The 16,995-nt window shown below is 44.3% G+C and overlaps 1 protein-coding gene across 1 annotated transcript in view; it reads left to right on the top strand.

Annotated features, from left to right (window-relative positions):
• Positions 1 to 16,995, top strand: part of LOC141100933 (uncharacterized) — a 516,918-nt gene that overhangs the window by 235,205 nt on the left and 264,718 nt on the right. Inside the window, exons 43-46 of the mRNA XM_073589707.1 lie at positions 3,453 to 3,561; positions 4,698 to 4,825; positions 7,036 to 7,104; positions 8,357 to 8,455. Of these exons, the coding sequence (XP_073445808.1) occupies positions 3,453 to 3,561; positions 4,698 to 4,825; positions 7,036 to 7,104; positions 8,357 to 8,455 (405 nt within the window). The remainder of the gene's footprint in view (positions 1 to 3,452; positions 3,562 to 4,697; positions 4,826 to 7,035; positions 7,105 to 8,356; positions 8,456 to 16,995) is intronic.

Raw genomic sequence — 16,995 nt, 5'->3', positions numbered from 1 at the left:
CTTTGCGCACTTCTTACAGATAACCTTGGCCTGATCATGAGGATTTTGTTCAAAAAAGTGCCACACTGCACTCTTCCTACTTTGGCAGACATTTTGCGGCCTAGCATGCTGTGATCTTTTGACCCTCTGGACAAGCTGTCCAGCAACTCTTTTGATGTTTGGAACCTGTCTTTGGAGTGCTCCGGGCCTGCCAGATAACAGCTGTTGCGATGTCGATGTCTGCTGTGGATGCTCCTCATCTGAGCTATTGGAAGCAGCACCCTCTTCCCCCAATGGATGCCAATCTGGGTCAACAACTGGGTCATCCATCACCTCCTCTTCTATGTCATGTGCACCTTTCTCTGTGTCACCGTGTATGGTGGTATAGTGTGCGGGAAGGGGCACCTGAGTCTCATCAGGGTCAAAATCTGGCTCTGTACACTGCGAGGACAATGTAGTGCTCTGAGTGAATGTACCAGCAGAATCATCCATCAGCGGCTGTGCATCAGTGCACTCCATGTCAGATTCATCTTGGCCTGGGTAATTCACCATTTCACTTGATAATCCAGGCATAGTATGTGAAAACAGCTCCATGGAGTAATCAGTAGTATGGCCTGCGTCATCCTTCAATCTTGGTTGGGGTGAAGGACACAAGGAAAGGTGTGGTTCATGAACATGAGCCTCCAATGACGACTCAGTGCTTTTACTTTTTACAACTGAAGAAGAGGAGGCGATAGAGCTGGAGGCTGAGTCAGCAATGTAAGACAAAACTTTTTCCTGATGCTCTGCCTTTAAAAGCGGTTTGCCAACTCCTAGAAAACTAAGCGTTCGAGGCCTTATGTAGCCAGACGATGACGCAGGGTCAGCACCTCCTGCATTCGGTCCTATTTTGCTCTTGCCACTACCATCAGATCCACCACCAACACCATCATTACCAGCTGCCAACCCCCGCCCAATTCCATGGCCTCTTCCACCAGCCTTCCTCATTTTTGGTAGAAATGTAGACAAAATCCAACAAACTATATAGTAATGTAAAACAAGGTACAAGGTGTCTATAGGACAGGGGAGATTTAGAATTTCTGCACACACTTGTGGACAGTGGACACTTTTGGATTGTGTGAGGCCCACTGATATCTGAGCGCTATGTGACAGGCTCGATGGCACAGCTGCCTGTGACCAAAGTGACGAGAGGATAATGGAGATTTTGAATCTCTGCGCACACTTTTGGACACTGGACACTTGTGGATTGTGTTAGGCCCACTGATATCTGAGCGCTATGTGACAGGCTCGATGGCACAGCTGCCTGTGACCAAAGTGACGAAAGGATAATGGAGATTTTGAATCTCTGCGCACACTTTTGGACACTGGACACTTGTGGATTGTGTGAGGCCCACTGATATCTGAGCGCTATGTGACACGCTCGATGGCACAGCTGCCTGTGACCAAAGTGACGAGAGGATAATGGAGATTTTGAATCTCTGCGCACACTTTTGGACACTGGACACTTGTGGATTGTGTGAGGCCCACTGATATCTGAGCGCTATGTGACAGGCTCGATGGCACAGCTGCCTGTGACCAAAGTGACGAGAGGATAATGGAGATTTTGAATCTCTGTGCACACTTTTGGACCACTGGACACTTGTGGATTGTGTGAGGCCCACTGATTATCTGAGCGCTATGTGACACGCTCGATGGCACAGCTGCCTGTGACAAAAGTGACGAGAGGATAATGGAGATTTTGAATCTCTGCGCACACTTTTGGACACTGGACACTTGTGGATTGTGTGAGGCCCACTGATATCTGAGCGCTATGTGACAGGCTCAATGGCACAGCTGCCTGTGACAAAAGTGACGAGAGGATAATGGAGATTTTGAATCTCTGCGCACACTTTTGGACACTGGACACTTGTGGATTGTGTGAGGCCCACTGATATCTGAGCGCTATGTGACAGGCTCGATGGCACAGCTGCCTGTGACAAAAGTGACGAGAGGATAATGGAGATTTTGAATCTCTGCGCACACTTTTAGACACTGGACACTTGTGGATTGTGTGAGGCCCACTGATATCTGAGCGCTATGTGACAGGCTCGATGGCACAGCTGTGACCAAAGTGACGAGAGGATAATGGAGATTTTGAATCTCTGCGCACACTTTTGGACACTGGACACTTGTGGATTGTGTGAGGCCCACTGATATCTGAGCGCTATGTGACAGGCTCGATGGCACAGCTGCCTGTGACCAAAGTGACGAGAGGATAATGGAGATTTTGAATCTCTGCGCACACTTTTGGACACTGGACACTTGTGGATTGTGTGAGGCCCACTGATATCTGAGCGCTATGTGACAGGCTCGATGGCACAGCTGTGACAAAAGTGACTAGAGGATAAGGGAGATTGGATTGCTTTTAAAAAAGCAGTTTGCGGAGCAGTGGGTAAACAGCAATGCCAGCGTGTCAGGAAGCCTTAAAAGGCAGCCCAACAACCAACACCACTGATACACCACAATATAGCCTCCCCTTGCACTGCACACACAGTGACTTGTGTGTTGTGCAGGCCAAATCGCTAGCAGCAGAAGCAGTTTTTTTGTCTTCTTCCCTGCCTAACGCTCTCCCTACAGAATCAGCAGCAACCTCTCCCTATACTAAGATCGGCAGAAGTAAGATGGCGGTCGGCGTGCACGCCCTTTTATACCCCCTGTGACGCCCACCAAAGCAAGCCAATTACTTGCATGCCCTTCTGAAAGATGGTGGTGACCCGTGCCTAGGTCATCACGTTGCCCACAGTGTCCGTGGATCCTGATTGGCTGAAAAAGAGCGCAAAATCAAACTTTTGAAACGCGACTTTGGCGGGTAAGTCGCCAACCTCGTGGCCGACCTCATCCTAGGGTCGGGTTTCGTTTCATGAAACCCGACTTTGCCAAAAGTCGGCGACTTTTGAATTTTTTCGACCCGTTTCGCTCAACTCTAGTGACTAGTCCAGGAGACAAGCACCAGCACCTTCTTTACACCCCAGCCTCCATGATTGACAGGTTTCTCCCTATACACAGTCTAGCTGAGCAGAGCAGTCGGAGGCTGCTAGGGACCTAGTTGCATGGCCTCTGGCTGGCTTTTAAAATATTTTTTTCTCTGAAATAGGACAGCATTTCATTGGAAAACATGCGCGTATACAATAACACAGTTGGTCTTCGATTCATGCTGGCAGTCGTTCAGGCAGCATGAATCAGCAGTCAGGTTCCAGTTCATTGTTTGGTCAAATCAGTTTTTAGATTAATCTTTCTACTTTTTTCTTTTTGTGAATTTTCTGTTTAAACTAATTTTAAAAAGTATTAAAAAATGCAAAAAAAATATTAACAAAGTTCAATTGCAAAAAAAAAACAGATTTTTTTTTTCTGTACAGTAAGATAAACTATGTAGTTTTGCATTTGCCCAACTATTTTCAGCTTTTACAAGTAACAAACATTGCATTTGTTTACAGCAAGCACTTTATCTTCGTGATGTCATGGAAAATATTTGGTCTCGGAAAGTATGTGAGAATTCTGATTTTGAGTGGAAAAAAAGTATTAAGTTTTACCTAAAGGAAAAAGGTAAAAAAGTAAAGACATAGCCACACATTGAGTTCCTTATGCTTATGTGGAGAGGAGAGTATGAGATGTTTATGGGAAAGCAATGTTACCAATAACCCAACAATGGGACCATTAATATTATTTGTATTTATTTATATAGAAGTATGGTGCTGTGTAATGTAGTGTAATGTTCAGATAAAAAAATGTGCATAAAAAGTCAAAACAGTGAACTTTTTATAAGCAAAAAATGTTTAATCCATGTAAAGCCATCCATTGATAACAAACTATTCCTCTACCCCCATTTTTCTAAAAAAAAATTTAGCTCTAGTTTTTTGCCCACAACTTTAAAAGGTTATAACATTGGACACTTTTGAGGTATCTAAAGAGGTAAACTACATGAGTATAATACAGTCGGCCCTTGCCATTTATGAAGCGGTCTCAGTTCCTGAGCCCGCTCCCTATATGCACACCCAAAATGTCACATAGATGTACAAAACATGGTGAGAAGCAGGTTCATACTGACTATAGTAGCAAACTGCGTGGCCGCTACTGGGCCCATAAGCCAAGGAAACCCGAAATTATTCTGTTAACAGTGATCATTATACAGGTCATGTGTTCCCACTGTTCTGAGACCCAATAAATAAACATAAATTAATGAATTTAAAATAAAGTACCGTTTTTAAAACACATCTCTTTAACTATACATACTACAAATATACTTTTTTCTTGGCATTTGTATTATGGGATCAGCAAGTAATATGGTTCACAACACACAGAATACACGGCACTTACTGCAAACATACAAAACTTACATTTGTCCGCCAATCTGTGCTTGTTTCACTGTGGGAAGTACTTATAAATCTGAAGTACGGTCATTGCTCCCTGCATTATTTCATGGTCACAGATTTAGCATTGTAAGTACATATTTAGCTTGTGGGAGAAATATTTGCTTCTGATGTCATTTTCCATATAAAATATATACAAAATAAAAAATCTTTCCACTAGATAAGAATAAAAAGTCCTATTTATACAATCAGCAGTGCAAAAACAATTATTTTTGTTTGGATTAGCAGTGCCCAAAATGTTCCCAGTCATGAAAGGGTTAGATTAGATTTAGTACCTGGTATCTGAAGCATTCTTTTTTGCTTTCCTCCCAGATGGATCATGCAGACATGAGCTTAATATATTGGATGCTCAGTACACTTACGGATGTGAATTCTATGGTGCAAAAATTCCTTTTATTATGAATCCCGTAACTGAGAAATGTTTTTTCAAAATATCTCAGGTAAATATTGGTGTCTTTAGAGAGTTGTCTTAGCTATAACTGACATGGGGACAAGTCATCAGTGGTTTTTTATTGGCCAGAAAAGTGACATAATACACTTTAAAAAGTCAACGTGAAGTTTTGCAAAAATGTTGCATCTTTCAACGTTTTTTATAACAGTTTAACGTAGCTCTACCGAAATGGGCAGAGCTGGGGAGGAGCCAGGGTAGTTTGGGGTATGGCTTCACCCCCCTCCCCCTTCGTATTCATTGAAAATGGTGAAATACATGATGCCAAAAGTGTTACTCCAGTCAATGATTGGAGTAACATTTCTGGCTAAGCATACAAAGTCGCATGCAACTGATAGCATGCGTGCACTTGTTAATAAATTTGGCACATCTCATTATCGCATGCCCCTCATTAAGATTTACATACAAAACGCCAATCTTAATGAACATAGCCCAATGTGTTTATACAGTCCATTGCTTCGATGACCAAAATATTTTCTGTTGGGTTCAAACAATGCTAACACTGGTCAACAGCATTTTTGGTGCCAAAGATATTTCATCGAATTTAGGGTATTTTTGGGGTGCTGATTCTGAATATGTCATCAGTTTTGCCAGATTGGCTCAAGTTTTTGAGATTTTTGGTATCTTATTTATAGCACTTGTTGGTAAATGCGACGCATCATCTCATTAATTTCTTTGGATTAGTACTTGAACTGAGCAGTTCTCAATATAGTTTTGTGTTAATTAGTGTTCTAAAAGTTTGTTCATAGCTTGATTTTTGCACTAACTTTATGTTGTTGTCTGTTTTCCAGTGAAAAGCATGAACTCATCAAGAAGAAGTTGTCTTAACGATCCAGACTCATTCTGTTACATTTGTGGTGAATACACACTGCCAAAACATAGAAGAAACATAACACACTTCGTAAAAAAAGTGTATTTTGCCTATTTTGGGGTTATGCTTGGGGACCAAGACAAGTTTTGGGCACCACACATAGTGTGCAAAGCATGTATCGAATTATTACGAAAATGGAGCAAAGGACAAAGAAAAAGCTTCAAATTTGGTGTTCCAATGGTGTGGAGAGAGCCAAAAAATCATCATGATGACTGTTATTTATGGTAAACACAGGTACAGGCACATCTTCACAATGAGGGACAGGCCTTCTTGCAGATTCCATGTTACTCCCATTTTCGTTTCTTATGCTTATTGAATCCTTGCACTTGCACTGCACAGAAATAACAGTCATCATGATGATTTTTTGGCTCTCTCCACACCATTGGAACACCAAATTTGAAGCTTTTTCTTTGTCCTTTGCTCCATTTTCGTAATAATTCGATACATGCTTTGCACACTATGTGTGGTGCCCAAAACTTGTCTTGGTCCCCAAGCATAACCCCAAAATAGGCAAAATACACTTTTTTTACGAAGTGTGTTATGTTTCTTCTATGTTTTGGCAGTGTATATTCACCACAAATGTAACAGAATGAGTCTGGATCGTTAAGACAACTTCTTCATGATGAGTTCATGCTTTTCACTGGAAAACAGACAACAACATAAAGTTAGTGCAAAAATCAAGCTATGAACAAACTTTTAGAACACTAATTAACACAAAACTATATTGAGAACTGCTCAGTTCAAGTACTAATCCAAAGAAATTAATGAGATGATGCGTCGCATTTACCAACAAGTGCTATAAATAAGATACCAAAAATCTCAAAAACTTGAGCCAATCTGGCAAAACTGATGACATATTCAGAATCAGCACCCCAAAAATACCCCAAATTCATTAAAATATTTTGGACACCAGAAAAAAAATTTTTTTTCGTTGACCTGTGTAATCTTTCCTGCTATATCATCTAGATCATCTAAAATAAATTCATATTATAGGTCTGATATAAACCAGTTAATGAATTTTCTTTTTCGAGATGTCATTACAATGATGCCACTAATGTATTTTTATTTCTGTGTGTTTTCCTCTTCTGTCATTTCAATTGGTATGTAAATTAATGCAGTGGAAATGTGCCCCAAGTTGACTCATGTAGTTACCGCCTTGATACAAAGACATTGATCAATGATTCCTATTGTCAGCTTGTCATTCTGTTTCGTATACAGGCATGTCAGACAATATATTATGTATGTTTGTAGGGACTCAGATATATTTTGATTAGTATTTTACAATTTTTCAGAGCAATTTTTTTTTGTGAAATTAATATTTCTTTCGATAGATACTGCAGCAGAATAATGGTGTAATCCTACAAGGAGAGCATGGTGCTGGCAAAACAGAAACAGTAAAGGTATACCGTATATTTCTAATTGAAAAGCTTTAATGACAATTACTATATATCCTACTCGCAGTCTCTGAGTTTAAAAACCATTGAATTGCATCAGTCTTTAAGGAGAACTTATCAGTCGGTTCATGCTGCCCGAACCACAGGCTGCATGAATCAGAGATGGGCTGCACGATTGCATCCAAGCATAAATATACTTTAAAGATCTTGCTGGGGACCATAGCCGGAGACCAGACTAGTCCAGCTCTATGCAGCGATGTCAGAGGTGATTGACAGGTCTCTCGCTTTGGCTGGAGATCTGTCATCACCTGCAGTAGCGCTGGGAAGAGACGGCCGAGGGCGGAGTCGGACTAGTATGGTCTCTGACTATGATCCCCAGCCAGATCATTAACGTATCCAGGATCTGAATCATGCTGCCTCCGGTTTGGGCAACATGAAACAGCTGGTTCCCTTTAAAGTTATATGCATATAGTTGCATTGTATTTACGCCCTATAAAAACCCAGTAGCACTTAACCCATCAATAAGGTATCCACAAATAGATTGTAAATGTATTTGGTGGCCGATTAATCAAACTTGGAGTTTCCCAAAAAGTCTGTGACTTTGAGTGTTTTCACACCACTTAGAATCAGCTCCAATGACAAGGGCAGAGCTGGGGAAGCGAGGGTGGGTTTGGTGTGGTCATACCCGTTCATCCGAATCATGAGAAGTGGTAGCATTTTTTACTCCAGAAATGCAACTCCAGTCCCTGTATGGAATAGCGCATGCAGTCACACACCGCTCAGAAGAGGCACCCAATTCATTAAGTAGTGTGTGTCTCCTTATGAATTCAGCATCTCTTCTACTCCATCTTGAATGGTGTAGCTTCAGCATGCACTACGCCAGTCATGTTGACGATGCATTTGTATTGACTTACCTGTTGCTACTTCTCCTGTTTGTTCTTCATACGAATAATCATATATGGCATAATTTACCCACCGCTGTAACTATGAGAATATCAGAACTCATTAGGGAGATCTGTCACCATACACAACATTAGGCCACAAGTTGTGGCCCCTTAAAGTGACAGTCAGTGTGCTCCATGTAGTGAGCCAGTGTCATTTATGCTCTACCAGTCTCATATTCCCCCTGACATAGCCACATGGACTATCCATCACAAGCCATAACCTCGCACGTGTCATAAATATACAGTTATATATACTTATGTATATGTGTGCTATTAATTCATGTGTTACTTAAGGTTTTTTCTATTTGTCCTAGGGGCTGTCATATCTACTAGGAAACTTCCTTTACGTCTTCACATGTTGTTCAGTGACAAATGCGTCGGCTCTCAGCAGAGTTATAAATGGAACAGGTCTGGTGAGTAACTCACATTATAATCTGCCCATGCAAACTAATAGTCCAAGGGTGGTGAATCAGTCTGACAGAGTGTGGCAAAATAGTCAATCATTTTGTGAATTTTTCTTGATTGAGGATACCAATAAATGTGCATAGAAAACTTTAATGCCAGCCAAAGGTCAAGACCACCATAATAGTGTCAACCTGAGGACCTCCACACCAGACCTGCCATAGGACCTCATCATAGTGCCAATCACAGCGCTCTTAGGATAGAGGCAAAAAAGTAACACAGCCTTTGAATCCCCTATAACAATGGTTATTGGTTAAAAGTTTTGCCCACTACATTATATCAATGAACAGTTCTTTTGGTAGGTCAGCAATATTATAGGTCATCAATATTAGATTGTGGAGATCGGATACCCAACACTGAGAGTTGATGTTTTTAGCCAGGGTTGCCAGTATCCATGGCCCCTTCCTAGGCTATTAATATCAGCCCGCACCTGTCTGCATAGCCTTTGTTGGCTATTAATTATAGGGGGACCCCACCTCATTTTTTGGGTGGTCACCCATTTTAATATCCAGTAAAGGCTAAGTATACAGCTGTGAGCTGATATTAATAGCCTGGGACGCTCCATGGGTATTACCCCCTTCCCAGGTTAGAAACATTGGCCCCCAGCCGTCAGCTTACCCTCTGCTGATTACAAAAATTGCGCGGGAGCCCACGCTATTTTTTTTTTTTAAATAATCTTTGTTTATAAAAAGTATATGTACTGTAAGCTGCACACACACTGTGCTAATTGTATTTGTCACTGACATCTATATATCTACCCATTCTGTATGTATTTACTGTATGTAATCCATCTCTTCTATCCTGTCTGCTCTTGCTATGATTTTACACTACCACGGCTGCTGAATTACCGGTTTTTCTTTTATCTATATATCTATGTAATACATACAGTTGTGGCCAAAAGTATTGACACCCCTGCAATTCTGTCAAATAATACTCAGTTTCTTCCTGAAAATGATTGCAAACACAAATTCTTTGGTATTATTATCTTCATTTAATTTGTCTTAAATGAAAAAACACAAAAAGAATTGCCCTAAAGCCAAATTGGATAAAATTCCACACCAAACATAAAAAAGAGGGTGGACATAAGTATTGGCACTGTTCGAAAAATCATGTGATGCTTCTTTAATTTGTGTAATTAACAGCACCTGTAACTTACTGTGGCACCTAACAGGTGTTGGCAATAAGTAAATCACACTTGAAGCCAGTTGACATGGATTAAAGTTGACTCAACCTCTGTCCTGTGTCCTTGTGTGTGTCGTGAAACCTCCACCAGGGGGAGCTGGTGAGGGAAGAGAGGTTATACACTAAGAGCAGCAACCCTGAGCAACAGCACAGGTACCACAGGTAACAAGAGAGAATAGTCAGACGAACCGAGTCAGAAACTAACAGGAGCAGACGTACCAGAAGGAGCAGCAATACACGTAGTCAAAATACCAAAGCCAAGAGTCAGAAAGCCAGAACATGAGCACGGGGTCCAAATCGTGAGACGAAATACGTGGTCGGGGTACAAGCCAGGGAGTCAGACGCCAGAGAGGGAACGTAACAGCAGAGACGAATACCAAGAGACGGGGTCAGAAATCAGTCCGGGTCATACACGTGAATATCAGTCAAAGGCAGGAGGATCACCAGGGTACAAGGGTCAGCGGCTCTAAACTGCAAGCTTGAGCTATCACTAACACTGGTCAGCAGGCTGTGAGGGATTTAAATAGCCCAGCTAGCTCCAGAACGAGGCTGAGGAGATTAACCCCCGCATGACCAGTCCGGAGTGAAGACAGCAGAAGATAAACTCCGGACTGGACCATGACAGTACCCCCCTCTCAATGGGGGGCCACTGGACCCCCAGGCTTCCCTGGATGACGAGCGTGAAAGGCCCGGACCAACCGATCCGCATGGACCGAACGCGCCGGCACCCATGACCGATCCTCAGGACCGTATCCTTTCCAATGGACCAAGTACTGAAGCGAACGACGGAGCATACGAGAATCCACCACCTGTTCCACCTCGTACTCGGTCTGCCCATCTACCATAACAGGCGGCGGGTGCGAGGGAGACTCGTCAGAGGAAGGCACCGAGGGCTTCAGAAGCGCTTTGTGGAACACATTAGGAATCCGTAATGACGGAGGCAACCGCAGGCGAAAGACCACAGGATTAATCACCTCTAAAATCTCATACGGACCAATAAACTTGGGACCCAACTTAGCAGAGGGAATTCTCAGCCTTATGTTTTTGGTGGATAACCATACCTTATCCCCCACCTGATAAGCCGGCCCCACCGAGCGTCGTTTATCTGCGAAAAACTTATATTTGCCCTGAGCCTCCCCAATGTTTCTCTGAACTTCCCTCCAAACCTCCTCCAACCGCAAAAAGGCTGAATCAGCCCCTGGACACTCCGAATCTAGTCTGGAGAATTCACCAAAATGAGGGTGAAACCCGTAGTTGCAGAAGAAAGGAGAAGTACCAGTAGACTGATTGACACGATTATTGAAGGCAAATTCCGCCATAGGTATCATAGAGCACCAATCATCCTGTCTGGATGTGACAAGACACGGCAGGATCTGCTCTAAAGACTGATTGGTCCTTTCAGTCTGAACATTGGTCTCGGGATGGTAGGCCGATGAAAAGGACAGACTGATGCCCAGCCTTTTACAAAAAGCTCTCCAGAATTTTGACACGAATTGCACCCCTCTATCAGACACCACACTGACAGGCACACCATGCAACCGAATCACATGCTCAATGAACAGCCCAGATAGAGTCTCAGCATTAGGAAGGCCCGATAAGGGTACAAAATGTGCTTGTTTGCTGAACCTATCCACAACTACCCAGATCACGGTTTTGCCATTAGAGGGTGGGAGATCGGTGATAAAATCCATGGACAGGTGAGTCCACGGTCTATCCGGAATTGGCAGTGGCACCAATTCCCCGGCCGGCCGGTTGTGGGAGGCTTTCGCGCGGGCACAAGTTTCACAGGAGGACACAAAACCAGTGACGTCAGAAGTCAATGAGGGCCACCAGAACAGCCTAGTGATGGCTTTACGAGTGGCCGAGATTCCTGGATGCCCACTCAGAGCTGAGTCGTGGAACTCCCGAAGCACTCTTAACCGATACTGGACAGGCACAAAGAGCTTATTTTCAGGTATGGACGGGGGAGCAAGAGATTGGGCCTCACGAATCTCCTGCTCCAATCTCTGGGACACCAAAGCCACCACCACCCCGCGCTGAAGAATGGAGGAAGGAGGCTCCGGAGGCGATACCGGATCTAGGCTGCGAGACAAGGCATCCGCCTTCACATTCTTGGAACCTGGTCTGAAAGTGATGGAAAACTGAAATCGGGAAAAAAAAAGTGACCACCTTGCCTGTCTCGGAGTCAGACGTTTGGCGGATTCGATGTAAGACAGATTCTTGTGATCTTTAATGACAGTGATACGATGGACAGCCCCCTCCAAAAAATGCCTCCATTCTTCAAAAGCCAATTTAATGGCCAACAACTCTCGGTTACCCACATCATAATTCCTTTCAGCAGAGGAAAATTTTTTAGAAAAGAAGGCACAGGGTCTTAAGTTAGTTAATGTGGTGGGCCCCTGGGACAACACAGCCCCCACTCCCACCTCAGAGGCATCCACTTCTACGATGAATGGTTTAGACAAGTCAGGTTGCACCAGTACCGGAGCAGTCATGAAACGTTCTTTTAACAAAGAAAACGCCGCCACAGCTGGAGCTGACCAGTTTTTAAGATCCGCTCCCTTTTGGGTGAGATCAGTGAGGGGTTTGACCACTTGAGAGAACCCCTTGATGAATTTTCTATAATAATTGGCGAAACCCAGAAATCGCTGAAGACCCTTGAGATCTCTGGGTTGCACCCAATCCACAATGGCCTGTACCTTCCTAGGGTCCATACAAAACCCCTCAGCGGACAGGATGACCCCTAGAAAGGACACTTCTTGAGTAAAAAATGAACACTTCTCCAATTTGGCAAAGAGTGAGTTCTCCCTGAGCCTCTGGAGAACCGCATGAAGATGACCCATATGACTTTGTCTATCAGAAGAATATATAAGTATATCGTCAAGATAAACAACTACAAAACGTCCAATAAAATCAGAAAAAACATGGTTAATGAAATTCTGGAATACCGCTGGTGCGGTAGTCAAACCGAAGGGCATAACCAAATTTTCAAACAGACCCTCAGAGGTGAGAAATGCAGTTTTCCATTCATCCCCCTCCCGCATACGGATGAGATTGTATGCTCCCCTGAGGTCCAACTTAGAGAACCACCTGGCCCCCGACAATTGATTGTACAAATCAGGTATCAGTGGGAGAGGGTAGGCGTTTCTTATGGTTATTTTATTCAGTTCTCGAAAATCGAGGCATGGGCGTAAACCACCATCCTTCTTTTTTACAAAAAAGAACCCCGCTGCCACAGGAGAGACAGATGGCCATATATGCCCTTTACGGAGGCTTTCAGAGATATACTCCTTCATAGCAGCCCGCTCAGGGCCGGAGAGATTGTACAGCCGGGCTTTGGGCAATTTGGCACCGGGAACAAGATCCACGGCACAATCGAATGGGCGGTGTGGTGGTAGAACCTCAGCCTCCTTTTCGGAGAACACATCCTTAAAACCCTTTAGGTACTCCGGAATACCCTCCAGGTTGACGGATGACATAGACACAGTAGCAAGACAATTTTCAGAACACCCAGGTCCCCATTTAACAATATCCCGGGACCCCCAGTCAATAACTGGGTTATGCCGTTGCAACCAGGGAAACCCTAACACCAGGCCAGCAGGGAGGTTATCCAAAACAAAGCATGACATGCGCTCCTGGTGTAGGGCCCCCACCCTGAGGGTAAATTCTTTAGAACTGAAATGGAGACCATCCTTAGTGAGTGGTGTAGAATCAATAGCCACAATTTTTAAGGGAGTCCCCAACCTAACTGTCCCTAATCTACAGCGAGCCACCAGCTTAGAGTCAATCAGGTTCAGGGATGACCCACAGTCTACAAAAGCCGAAGTATGGAAAAAGCCATTCTCAACACCAAGTCCCACCTTTAGCAGTACTCTTGAAAAGGAAGAAAAAGGTACCTGAGAGTCTGGGTGACCTCCACGATTATCACCCAGACTCAGCCGCTTGTTAGTCGGAGGACAGGAGGGGCAGTCTTATTTCCAATGTCCGGGATCTCCGCAGTAAAAACACAATTTTCCATCACGTCGCCGTCTCCTCTCTTTCTCCTGGGGGTTGGTGGCTCCCACCTCCATAGGTTCAGATGGAAGCAACACATCAGGGTTAGCAGGGAAAAACGGAACCCCTCGCTGAGTAACACCTCTCTCCCGCAGTCTCCGATCCATACGGATAGCCTGACTCATAGCCTCCTCCAATGAACTGGGAGGTGGATGGAGAGCCAGAGCGTCCTTCAAGCAATCCGACAGTCCCTTCCTGAACAGACATCTCAGTGCAGAGTCGTCCCAGGACACCTCCGTGGACCATCGACGGAATTCGGAGCTGTACCATTCGGCTGAGTGCTTCCCTTGCCCCAGACCCAAAATAGTGTCCTCTGCCACCCTAACACGGTCCGGTTCGTCATAGATAAGTCCTAGGGCCTCAAAGAACCTATCTACCGACATCCGTTCAGGGGCAGTAGGGGGCAACGAAAAAGCCCAGGATTGGGGACCCTCCCTAAGTAAGGAGATAACAATCCCCACCCGCCGAGTCTCATCCCCAGACGATCGGGGTCTAAGAGAAAACCATAATTTACAACTCTCCTTGACTATATGAAATTTCTCTTTTTCGCCAGAAAATGTGTCAGGAAGTTTAACTGAGGGTTCAGGAGAGTGCAAAATAACATCTACAGAGTCACCTGGTGGACAAACAATATGAGAGGTGTTTCCCTGCATGGTCTTAATAGTCTCAGTCAGTTCTTTCTGTAAGGGGGTCTGAGACATGACAAGGGACTGATGATTCACAGAAAAGTCCTGCGCCATCTGCGTCAAACTGGACACTTGATCTGCCAAGTTATGCAGCAGATCCATGGCCAAAGAAAAAAAAATGCAAAATCCCGTTTAAATGTGGGGTTAGTGATAATGTCGTGAAACCTCCACCAGGGGGAGCTGGTGAGGGAAGAGAGGTTATACACTAAGAGCAGCAACCCTGAGCAACAGCACAGGTGCCACAGGTAACAAGAGAGAATAGTCAGACGAACCGAGTCAGAAACTAACAGGAGCAGACGTACCAGAAGGAGCAGCAATACACGTAGTCAAAATACCAAAGCCAAGAGTCAGAAAGCCAGAACATGAGCACGGGGTCCAAATCGTGAGACGAAATACGTGGTCGGGGTACAAGCCAGGGAGTCAGACGCCAGAGAGGGAACGTAACAGCAGAGACGAATACCAAGAGACGGGGTCAGAAATCAGTCCGGGTCATACACGTGAATATCAGTCAAAGGCAGGAGGATCACCAGGGTACAAGGGTCAGCGGCTCTAAACTGCAAGCTTGAGCTATCACTAACACTGGTCAGCAGGCTGCGAGGGATTTAAATAGCCCAGCTAGCTCCAGAACGAGGCTGAGGAGATTAACCCCCGCATGACCAGTCCGGAGTGAAGACAGCAGAAGATAAACTCCGGACTGGACCATGACAGTGTGTACCACATTGAGCATGGAGAAAAGAAAGAAGACCAAAGAACTGTCTGAGGACTTGAGAAACCAAATTGTGAGGAAGCATAAGCAATCTCAAGGCTACAAGTCCATCTCCAAAGACCTGAATGTACCGTGCGCAGTGTCATCAAGAAGTTAAAGCCCATGGCAATGTGGCTAACCTCCCTAGATGTGGACGGAAAAGAAAAATTGACAAGAGATTTCAACGCAAGATTGTGCGGATGTTGGATAAAGAACCTCGACTAACATCCAAACAAGTTCAAGGTGACCTGCAGTCCGAGAGTACAACAGTGTCAACCCGTACTATCCATCGGCGTCTGAATGAAAAGGGACTGTATGGTAGGAGACCCAGGAAGACCCCATTTTTTACCCCGAGACATAAAAAAGCCAGGCTGGAGTTTGCCAAAACTTACCTGAAAAAGCCTAAAACGTTTTGGAAGAATCTTCTCTGGTCAGATGAGACAAAAGTAGAGCTTTTTGGGCAAAGGCATCAACATAGAGTTTACAGGAGAAAAAAAGAGGCATTCAAAGAAAAGAACAAGGTCCCTACAGTCAAACATGACGGAGGTTCCCTGATGTTTTGGGGTTGCTTTGCTGCCTCTGGCACTGGACTGCTTGACCGTGTGCATGCCATTATGAAGTCTGAAGACTACCAACAAATTTTGCAGCATAATGTAGGGCCCAGTGTGAGAAAGCTGGGTCTCCCTCAGAGGTCATGGGTCTTCCAGCAGGACAATGACCCAAAACACACTTCAAAAAGCACTAGAAAATGGTTTGAGAGAAAGCACTGGAGACTTCTAAGGTGGCCAGCAATGAGTCCAGACCTGAATCCCATAGAACACCTGTGGAGAGATCTAAAAATGGCAGTTTGGAGAAGGCACCCTTCAAATATCAGGGACCTGGAGCAGTTTGCCAAAGAAGAATGGTCTAAAATTCCAGCAGAGCATTGTAAGAAACTCATTGATGGTTACCGGAAGAGGTTGGTCGCAGTTATTTTGGCTAAAGGTTGTGCAACCAAGTATTAGGCTGAGGGTGCCAATACTTTTGTCTAGCTCATTTTTGGAGTTTTGTGTGAAATGATCAATGTTTTGCTTTTTTCTTCATGCTCTTTGTGCTTTTTCATTTAAGACAAATTAAATGAAGATAATAATACCAAAGAATTTGTGTTTGCAATCATTTTCAGGAAGAAACAGTATTATCTGACAGAATTGCAGGGGTGTCAATACTTTTGGCCACAACTGTATATATATATATATATATATGTGTGTGTCACTGACATATATATACTAGCTGAAGAGCCCGGCGCTGCCCGGGCATAGTAACTAACTGTGGTTAGTTATAACAAATTATAATTATCCTCCATCCCATAGTCCGGTACCCATATACCCATAACACATCCTCCATCCCATAGGCCTGTGCCCATATACCCATCATACATATCCTCCATCCCATAGTCGAGTGCCCATATACCCATCACACATCCTCCATCCCATAGGCCCGTGCCCATATACCCATCATACATATTCGCCATCCCATAGTCAAGTGCCCATATACCCATCATACATATCCGCCATCCCATAGTCCCGTGCCCATATACCCGTCATACATATCCTCCATCCCATAGTCCAGTGCCCATATACCCATCACACATCCTCCATCCCATAGTCCCATGCCCATATACCGGTCATACATATCGTCCATCCCATAGTCCCATGCCCATATACCCATCATACATATCCTCCATCCCATAGTCCAGTGCCCATATACCCATCACACATCCTCCATCCCATAGTCAACCATTATGACATCATAATGAGCGGCGGCGGGGCTTGCAACCTATGATGAC

This window comes from Dendrobates tinctorius, unplaced genomic scaffold, assembly GCF_039654945.1.
Source record: "Dendrobates tinctorius isolate UK_male_01 unplaced genomic scaffold, ASM3965494v1 ptg000111l, whole genome shotgun sequence".
Taxonomy (NCBI): domain Eukaryota; kingdom Metazoa; phylum Chordata; class Amphibia; order Anura; family Dendrobatidae; genus Dendrobates; species Dendrobates tinctorius.
Note: the sequence above shows the minus strand (reverse complement) of the source record. Positions and strands in the feature narration are given on the sequence as shown.